General features: G+C 42.8%; 1 protein-coding gene across 1 annotated transcript in view; it reads right to left on the reverse strand.

Moving 5' to 3' along the window:
* Positions 1-2899, reverse strand: part of DISP1 (dispatched RND transporter family member 1) — an 87285-nt gene extending 84386 nt beyond the window's left edge. Inside the window, exon 1 of the mRNA XM_066178198.1 lies at positions 1435-2899. Within this exon, the coding sequence (XP_066034295.1) occupies positions 1435-1556 (122 nt within the window). The 5' untranslated portion in view covers positions 1557-2899. The remainder of the gene's footprint in view (positions 1-1434) is intronic.
* Between the last annotated feature and the right edge of the window lie 7744 nt (positions 2900-10643).

Raw genomic sequence — 10643 nt, forward strand, 5'->3', positions numbered from 1 at the left:
CAATGTCTGAAGTGCTTATATTTTTCTAATACACTTTTCCCTGGCCCCACCTCGGCTGTTTGACTCTAGATCTCTTCCACACCCATCCCTGCAGGCTGTTTGCTTCAGGCTCTTACTCCTTTGTCCAGTTAAGAGACTCCTTATTCCTTCCAGTCTCAATTCATCCCATCTGCTGCCTGGCACGCATTTTTGCCTGTAGTTTCACCAATCAACACTCTTAAAGCTGAGCACTTTTATAAACCCACTGACAATCCAGATGCCTTGTGTTAAGTGTTTGTTACTATTTCACAGGTTTGTCCAAGCCAGATATTCTGTAACAAGCTACTTGCAATTCTGATCAGAGAGATTTTGTTCATTTAAATCACGCACATGCTACAGACACACTTTAAGTAACTACAGCTCTTATTCTCTCTCCTGAAGAGCTGGTTCTCATTTGCATCCATACAACGTGAACCATCAACCATTCTGCAAAAATGTATTTTTCCATCTTCGCCAGAGGCTGAGAAAAAGAGATGGGGTGTCTTATTGCCTTACTCACAGAGAAGTTCTTCATTAAACTTCTAGTTTCCTCTCAACCTCGACTAGGACGAGGATGTGAAGAACCAGCAGGTGAGCTGTCCCCGATGCAGGAACTAAGCCATTCCCAAAGCGGGGTACAGCGAGAGCTCCTGCACTGGCTGCACGTGCCAACTCCACAGATAACACGGGAGCTGGGTGCTCGCACTGAATCCAGAAACTGAAGAGGCTTCCACGCGCCTCTGCCCAGAACCCCCCTCCACCACACCTCCAGCATTTTCCACCGCCGCTGGGAGCAATGAGCAACCTTATCACAACATCGGCTGTGCGGCCAGAAGTCGGGGGTCACCGTATTCTTATTTCCCAAGACAAAGGGTGCCATATGAGCTCCCTTCGGAAACCACTGCCCGCAGACCTGCTCCCAAGGAGTGTTTGCTCCTAACAAATAAAATAGGCAACTACAAGCACCGTGTGTCTGAACAAAGGGCAGGAGCACACGAAGGGCTGATCACATCTCAGTCCGTAACGAACGAAAAAAGTTAGGTGCCTGAACACCTTTAAATAAAGAGGACAGGAAAAAAAAAAAAAAGAAAAAAAAGGCCTCAGGTCCCAGTAAAATAAACACAAAAGATTCAGAAGTGAAGGTGAAGGAATAATTCATTTGACAAGGTATGTTAAGGTACGGCTCAGCCCACACAAGGGCACCTCCGCCCCCAGCAGGGTTCTCCCCGCGGAGGGGCCGCCGCTGTCCCGCGGCTCCCCGGGGCGCTGCCCCGGCACCGGGCGTTCCTTCCCCGCCACACGAGCGCGGGGCGGCCGCCGCCGCCTCCTCCCCGGCGCCGCCGGCCCGACCTGGTCCCTCGGCGGCGCGGAGAGACCGCCCCGCGGGGCCCGCCCGCCCCGGCGGGCTCCTCTCACCTCGCGACCTGGCGGCTGCCGGCGGCGCGGCCCCGGAGGCGGCGGCTGCCCGTCGTCGCGGGCCGGGCGGCGGCAGGAAGCGAAAGGCGGCCGCGGCGTCCCCACCGTGGCGCAGTTACCATGGGACGGACGCCCTCTCCCGCTCCCTCCGGAAGTCACCGCCGGCGGGGCGGGGGAAGGCGGGGCGGCCGGCGCCGCCATCTTGAGCGCGGCGCCCGGCCCGGCTCCTGCCGGCCGCCATCTTGAGCGTGTCGTGGGGCTCGCCTGAGGGCCCGCCCCGCCCGGCTGCCGGGGAGTGGCTGCGATGAGCGGAGCGTGTCCAAAACTTCCCGAAGAGCCACAGTCTGATAGGCACGCTTTTAAAAATGTATCGAAAACTGTGGGAAAGTCGGGTCTGGGGTTGAAAGGATTCCCCTTTAGTCTGAGGAGATTGGACCGTGAAGGCCACAGTGGCCCCCAGACAGTTTCATCCTAGGCAATGACGCAGATCAGAGAACATGCGATGAACCGCCCTTCATCTCTAAAAACATGTCGGTATTGCAAATGAGATTGCATGTAAGAAACAATATTATCTATACAGATAAACCCAGTGCTGAATTTCTAGGCAGAACTTGCTCCAGATATAATTGTGCCAATTTGTGCATAGGCCTCCGTTTTTAATTACATAATTGCTTACTTTTCTGTCCCAAAAGGCGTCTTTCTTGTTTAGTGTGCAGAATAGGCTGAAATACAGACATGAAGCTTCCTAACCTTTGAGCACTTCCTTTTGCAGCTGAAATAAAAGTATGTCTTTGTAATTTGTAAAGCCATAGTAACACGTGGGATGATCTGCGGTGATCCCTTGCACATGGTGAGCTGTTTCACTTTCATCCTGTCCTGAGGGTACCTGGCTCCCTAAAAACCCTTCTGGCGTCTGTGAAACACCCGCATCAGGCTGCTGATGGTTCGAGAGCCAGAGTCTGCAGCCTGAGTCGATTCCAATCCCCTCTTTCGCTGCTAATTCTCCCTCTGGGGTTCATTTGGAGTGGTTTCTATTGAGGGCTCGTTGTAATCTCCAGTTCTGACCAGGCCTCCTCCTGAATGCCATTGCTGTGTCTTCTCCATCAGCCCAAGGGCTTGCATCTGGTCAGATGGGGCAGAACCAGAGTGTGAAATGCTGTGAAAGTTGATGTTTTTAACACGGTCAGGTTTGGGACTAGAACTGCACTCAAGGAGCACTGTGGTGACAGGAAGGGAGCAGATGAATTCTGGAGGAGATTTATCTGGGAAAAAACATAAGCAAGTGAGAGAGAGAAACTTGCATTTCCCCCATCTGCAAAGCGACTGCTGTCAGCCCAGGCCACTTGATATTACGTCTTGCCACTTCGTCTCTAATTGTACCAATTTCTTCCATAGACTCAAGAAACAACTGAGCCATGCAATAAAGCTTCTGTAATTCCTGTGACTCCTTGCTTTCTTTCTTCCCCCCCACTCCCCCCCGAATAAATTACGGGATATCGCTTATGCTGCAGTCGTCCTCCACTGAAGTAGGCTAGCATCAAGAAATGTAAAACACCTGTTTTCCACATCCCAGCTCCTGTCTTTCAGTGCCATCTAGTGCCCATGCATGGAAGAGCTGGTGTAATTAATGAAATTTCTCCTCATCAGATCGATTTGCTATTATTAATGCATTTTGGAAATTGATATATGGCACCGGTAGCAGGTATATTAAGACAATATTTCTCTATGTAAATCTAGCCATATATAAATTCATATTTTTATATTTTGGCACTAAATTCTGACACAGATCTCTTTTACGTTAATTAAATTAAAATCAATAGCACTCACAAATCAAACATATGTATATATATCACTTATTTACTTTTGGCTGTGCTATTCTCTGTAATTAATTAGATTGCTTTGAAAAATAGTGGTCTCATTAAAAGAAGTACTGAAATAATTTATCACCTTGCTTCATTTTCAGCTCTACTGAAAAGGAGTAGCCTCCCAGATCTGAGCCCAATCACAATTTCATTTACAAAGTAAATCTGCAAGGCTTGAAGTAATAGGTCTTTCTACCCATCTACAGAAAGGAACAAGGGGATTTTTGAAACAAGGAAGAGACAAAAAATGAAGGGTTATCCAGAGATCATCTGACTTCAGGTTGTTATCTTTTATCCCTTCATGCCCTTCTTTACGGTGGCTAGTTATTATTCTCATCAGCAGTGAAATAGTTCTTAACCTTGAAACACCCTTGGCTGTCTTTTACTGTAACACATAAACTTGAGAGATGCTCATGAAGGAGTTACATCATCTCCCCTTATTACTGCAAAGAAAGCACTTAATGGCCGGTACAGATAATTCCCCCTTGAAGATCTCAGATTCTAAATCAAGCTGCAAATTGTGGGTAGCAAATACAACAAAAGGAATATGAATACAGAATTCTATACAATAGCCTTGTGCGTATTCATATCCTTGTTTGTATGTAACAAATCTTACCTTTCCTATGTGGCCATGAAAGAACTGGAAAGTCACTATTCTCTGAATTAGTCCAGCTAAAGAGGAAACAAAACAAGGTGCTCAGCTGCTTTCATTTTAGTAAAAATCTAATTTAATTAGAGCAATTTCAGATCACAATTCTGACAGCTGTGTTTATCACACTTTCTTCAAAGGATAGAAATTAGCATTGACTGACATTAGCATCAAAGCTTATTTATTCACCCGCCCACATCCTAGCAGCCCTTCTGAGTTTGTCTGTTTATTTAGCACTTTAATAACACCACAGTAAATAAGATTTCATTTCAGAGTGTGCATGTTTTTTGTCAAAGCATTTAGTGCAGGTTTGTTGGAATGCCATGCTGGAGCCCCTCAGAGCAGGTTTGATGAAAGAGCACTGGGTGTTCTCCAGAAAAAGCATTTTATATAGTTAACAAGGACATACCCTGGGATTCAGAATTTCTTTTTCTTTCTTTCATGTCAACAACTGGAAAATGTCTGTTTTTCAGCAGTAGCCAGAGACAACCTGTTAATCCTTAAGCTGCAGAAGACTACCAGAAGTCTGCCAAAAGCTTGGATAGGGTGGAAACAGCCTCCTGTGGCTATGACCCAGACAGAAGTGGCTGACCACAGGCCTCCTCTGTTTTGCTTACTTATGAAATCAGGAGAGAGACAAGCACAGTTCTGTGACCAAACAGGCACTGTGGGCATTTTCTGCCTTGCAGTGAAACATGAGAACTAATGAGGGAAATAGCTGTTCCTTCCCAAAGTTTATCATGTACAGTCAGGACAGTAGTCTCCGCTAGACAGTGCAAGCAGCCTTAGCTGAAACAAAAAAATCAGAGCCCTCACTGAAAGATGTCATTCAGAACATGAACAAGGAAACAGCATAGCTGTAAAAGTTCTCTCTCCAGTGGGCATAAGATTCTAAAGAGAAGTCAATTTAAAAAAACAAACAAACAAACAAACAAACCAAAACAAACCCCAAAACCAACAAAACCAAAACAAAGAAAATATGGAGAATAACTAATTGGAATAAATTTCACTGCTTTACCACAGAATTACTTTCTCACATCCTGGGGCTTAATATGCAATAACATTATCTTAAGACAATAATTCTGTGTAATGGGAATAATTTCAGTTTTGGTATTTCATCCAGCAGTGCAGACAGGCCCGTGGAGTGTGCTAGCTTAGCTGGAACACTTATGGAGTCTGACCACTAGTTTATACAGCAGGAGCTGAAAAGTGACAACTTCAACTCTCCAGTTCTGAAATTAGGAAAAACCAGAAACGCCAAGGAAATGAGACACTCAGCAGCTGGTTGGTGAGAGAGAGAGATGAAAAATTCACAACTTTCAATCACTCACAGCACATGTTATGCAGAAAAAGACTGAGCTCCCAGTTTTGCTTTGGAGGATGTGTCACTTCCAATCTTTCCTGTGAGACTCAAGCATGGCTTATGGCGGCAATTTGCATGTGGATGAATAAAAGTTCTGCTTTCAGTGATGGTATTTCTGTCTTGGTTTTCTCTAGTTGAGAGAGAAAACAGCTTTTGGGAAGATATATTACCCTTGTAAATATACTCATGCTCTAAACCATTACACTCAGACTGACTTTTTTAAAAAGAAAATGAGGAAAAAGGGAAAAGGTAGGGGAGGCAAAAGTGTTAACACTGATTTGCATTTCCAACTGACGACCCAGCGGCTTGAAAATTTTGTTTATTCTGTTTAACTAGCCAGAAACCACACAGGCCCACGTAAACCCAAGTTTTGGACATGGTTTTTCTCATTTACTATGAAAATGTCAGGGAAAAGCATAATTTAAATATCCCTTCAAAAGCATATCCAGAAAACTTGCCTTGCATAGTACTTTACACAGTCCACTCTTCCAGTGGTTCCCTTTCTTCAGACATACCAGCAACCAAAAATGTGAAACCAAGAATAGCTTAGGACAATATTCAGTATCTCATAGAAGATTACTGCAGCAGCATATCAACTAGGATAAGAGTATCCTTCTTTTATTAGATTAGTTGATCTATAAAGCGAATCTACCTTCTCTAGGAATACTGACCAACACTTCAATCTGCAACAAAAATATGGAACCTGGAGAGCAAGAATTTTAAAAATCACTGTTGTTAATGTTCAACTGCTTGCTTTGTTGAATATAGGTAAATTTTACATGCTTCCAGTCAGCTAAAGTTCTTTTTGTTTTCACTTGATTACTTTGATGAGTGAGGGGGGAAAAAAAAATCTGCATTTGCCCAGACCAAAAGAGGATTCTGCAGGCTAGTTTAGGGACATCAGGATATTGAATTCCTTTGTACTGGCCCAAGCAGGAAGTTTTTAATGTTCAGAAGTCTTCAGCTAGTGACAGCTCCAAGACCCTTGCGTCAGAAAACAAAAGTTTCAGTTAATGGGAATCAGATGACAAGCTCCAGCAGTAGATGCCATTGAGGTCATGTTCTTCCTCACAAAACTCCCTTTTCTCTTCAATGTTCGTGGTTTGTTCTCTACTGCACATTAAATCTTGTTGGCTGGACAAAGGGAGGGGATGTGTTGCGCCACAAGTGGGTAAGAATTCACTCCAAGCCTATTAAGTTACTTTAATCTGGGATACATTGGAAGAGCAGCAATCAGTGTTTAGCCGTTGGAACACTTTTTGGGTCACATTCTGAAACTTCATTAATATTTGCAAGAGCAGGTTGTGAGAAGCCCACTGTATTCTTTATTGATCTTCAACACTCTGTACCACAAGGTGTCTTTTGTCACTCAAAAAAGTCCATGTCGTTTCCCTCCAGACTTTCTCCACTGTCTCCATGTTCCTGAAGATAAACCAGTAAAACATTTGCTAGATAAAAGGCAACTAATGTAGCTGTCTTCTGTTAGGAACAGTTAAAAAATGATAATTGTCCCAGTGCTTCCATTTACCTTGCACTGAGACTCCATCACATAAAGGCTAATTTATGGCTGTAGCTTATGTGGTGAATAGTGACAAGATATTTGCAGTATCAGAAGCCACAAAACGCAGTTAAAATAAATCTTGAAAAGCAACAGTGTGGAAACACCATCAGCAAATCTGCTGTTCCATTTTGGAAATGAACCAGTTTTGCTTTAGCAGCAAAGAGCTACAAGAAGTTGTGTTGGAGCAGAGAGGGTGAGCTGCAATCACCTCTGGCTCATGTTTCAAGTCCCAGCTCCTCTGCTACCCTTTTCCTCTCAAGTTGCTTCCTCCACTAAGCAAGCCTGCTGTTAAATAGGTTTATGTATCGAAGGTTCAAATTTAAGTCTTGTTAAAGAGAAATAAGAATAGAATTTGATGGACAAGAATCAAGCTCAAGGGAAAGACCTCAGAATACGTTGCCAGAGCTGAGGTCCTGTTTTAAAATTCAGTTGTATTACACCTAGAACTTGGAAAACTACACTACCTGTTTTAGATATTGCTTTTCCAAAGCAGACATTCACTTTAAGGCACAAACTGGCACAAGGTGACACTTCAGGCTTTCAGGGAAGTTGTGTTGCAGCTGAATTGCAGGAGCCCATGTGTGATTCTTCTCTAAAGTTAAACTGGCTAACAAGAACTTCAAATACAGATTCAGGCAGTTTCAAGTTTCAACACCTTCTAGGATGCCTTCATTGATAGGCAATGAAAGCTGAATGTAAAATCATGAAGTCCATAATCTGTTATCTTCACATTAAAAAAAAAATCCCATATTTTCTGTAGAATTTTATTGCTAGAAAAACTCCACCACACATTTCACCCATCCTTAGTTTAAAAATTTCACCCAGCTGATCATCCACAAGGTGTTTCCTCAAGAGGTCCTGGGACTCACCTTGGATCAGCTGAATGTCCTGAACAACACCATTGTTGTAGCCATCAGTAACCAGTCTTGCAGCATAACAAAACAGGGCAGGTTATTTTCCTACCAGCAGGAATCAGTTAGGGATAATTGGAGTTACCTTGCATTATACCAACAGCAAACATCACTAATAGAACCAGGAGTGTTGCAACAGGGCCACACACTTTAGGCACTTTCGGAGAACTGGTGACAGGAAAAAGGTTTAGAATTCAGGTTTTGGGAAGTTTTGTATCACCTACATTCCCAAAGGGCCTCTATGGTTAGACAAAGTTAATCCCATATAATGTCATGTGGACCCATCAAAAAACCCTCACCTAATTTTTGGATCAGGCTGAATTTGGGATATTGCCCGTTGCAAGGATACACATAAAGGCTCAACTATTTTCTGTTTCACGTGGAAGAGGTTGCCTGACCTAAGATTATGAAAGCTGCTGGGTTGGTTGTTTTCCCCTGGAGAGAATGGCTTTGTAGTATGTCCAAGGACCCTCAAGTGCTCTTCTTGGCACAGCCAGTGTGGTTGTCCTCATTAGCTTTCTCTCCACACCACATCCAGTTTTTTGCCATGGCTGTTGCTGAGGAATGGCACTCCTGCCTCTTTCTGTGCACCATCCCGCTGGGAAATCTTGTGGCTTTGTGTCTCTCTCCCCCAACACACACTTGGGCAGGTGCCTGTGACAGCAGAGTGTCCAGGAACCCCAGGAAAGCCTTATTTGCAATGCAAGGTTAGAACACACCGAGTTTAACTTCACATTCCAATGGTATTCATGGAAAGTGGAAACAAGTGGAATTGACAAACATTTATTTATAACAATCTTGTATCTCACAAGGTGATAGATTTTCATGGTTATACTGAGATTACTTTCCTACAGCCACACTGATTTCCACGGAATCATTTCTTATTTGTATTCCTGTAATCAGGCCAGGAAGAATCAAATGTTCCATTTAAACCATTTTTTTTTCCATTCAGTGGTAAATTTTTCATGTTCTTCTAGATCTGAGTTCTGGGCTAACTGTAAATGAGAAAAATAAAATCGTGAGGGAAGAGAAAATAAAAAGATCCGCTTTATTTATACCAACTCATTTGCATGAAAATCAGTTGTGACAGAGGCTGGTTTTTGCACCATGCAGGGGGAGCTTTTTCAGGCCAGGTCTCTGAGCAGTTCTGTGCATACTCAGCACTGGGTTTGAAACAGCTTTTAATTGGCATTTGAGAGTCTGTTAAATTTACCACGTTTTATTAGTATTTATTTATTAACAATTTGCAAAATCAGTTTCTGCACTCTGACTATGCATTATTTACCTTATCCAAAAGAAAAGCTGGACACGTGAAATCCTAGGGAAGGTTTCCTCCTACAGCACCATGTAAAACTGCAGCCCCAGTGCAGGTTTCAATCAAATGCACTATTTTTCCTTGAAACCTGCCTGCACATACGTCCCAACTCTATGTGGCAGTGAGGAGCAGTCTGAAGGTTTTTGCAGTAGCTATGGAATATCTATACCTCCATGGCCACAAATGCAACTTCTATTTGTTTCTTAAAGCATCTGTCTTTTATTTAATTATTATTTCAGTTGTGTTTATCCCCAGATGATATTAAAAACAGGCAAGGTACATCCATCGGGTAGAAAGAGCCAAGTCTGTAAATTGTAAATCACAACTCCCTAAAACTGAACAAGCATAGGGGGACACAATTATTTCTCACTTGGAATTCCTGCAGTAGGTGGATGCCCTTGGTTACCTCCACAGGCTGTGCTGTCCATGTGCAGTTGGTCAGGACATTCTCTGAGCTGATGGAGGGGAAGGTGTGAAACCCAGTGACAGTCATTGGTGGCTCATTTCAGACACGTCACTCAGTAACTCTGTCATATTTACCCGAAACTCTCTCCAGAAAGTGTTTTCTTACCAAAGAGACTTTTTCTTTCAGCAGGAGACAGAAGATATTGTGGAAACTGCAGAGAGACTTTGTATCTGCCTTGCCAGTAGAAAGGCTTTTCCATTAATAGTTACAGCATGGGGGTTTTTAAAGCTATGTTGCCAAAAGCAAATGGTTTGAATTTTAATGTGTAGCTTTGAGTTCAACCCCTTTATTTTCCCCTTTTTCTGTTCATTAATTTCCTCTTATATTCCTAAGGATCTACCATGTATTACAGTACTTTTCACAGGAATTCATGTAATCTGATTTTAAGCTTTATGTGGATTCTTTTACTGGTCTATTCATTAATACTTAAAATTTTCTGCAGTTTGAAATACAGGAACAAGAAAGTCCTTAGTCAGGCTGACTACACCGAGTGATACACGGCTCAAATTTAACAAACTTGTCAAGAACTACTTGATCTTTCTTGGTCCACCCTTGATTAGAATCATCCTATTCTGATTTTTTTGCAAGTGCTTTCTGCCACACTGATCTAACTGTGAAGTTTGCACAAACTTCATACCATGCCTAACATACCACACACTGATTGCTGTCTACCTGTGTGACAACCATGGTTTTCTACTGTTTTCATCCACAAAGGCTGCACCTGGGCATGCAAAAGCTCATTTGTGGGCACTGTAAAATGTACCCTTTGGAAAAAGCTGACAGGCTGATACTATGCAGTGTAGTCTGAATTGTATTGATAGAGTTTATATCATTTGAACAAAAGAAAACGCCTAATTTTACAAATCATAAAGGGTTTTCAATCCTGGTGATAATCCCTTCAGACAATACCAGGAAGTATTAAAAGGAGAAAAAATAGCCAAGTGCCAGCTTTGTTGCTTGAGTAGTGATTGCATTCCTGTTAATCCATCCTTAATTGATCATATTAAAATTTAAAAGAAAAAGGAAAGGAAAAACTTTAACTTGCTAAGGAATTAAGTGGTTGCTATTCAAACTGTCCCAAA

This window comes from Chamaea fasciata, unplaced genomic scaffold (genome assembly GCF_029207755.1).
Source record: "Chamaea fasciata isolate MVZ Bird 193981 ecotype frontalis unplaced genomic scaffold, bChaFas1.0.hap1 SCAF_3, whole genome shotgun sequence".
Taxonomy (NCBI): domain Eukaryota; kingdom Metazoa; phylum Chordata; class Aves; order Passeriformes; family Sylviidae; genus Chamaea; species Chamaea fasciata.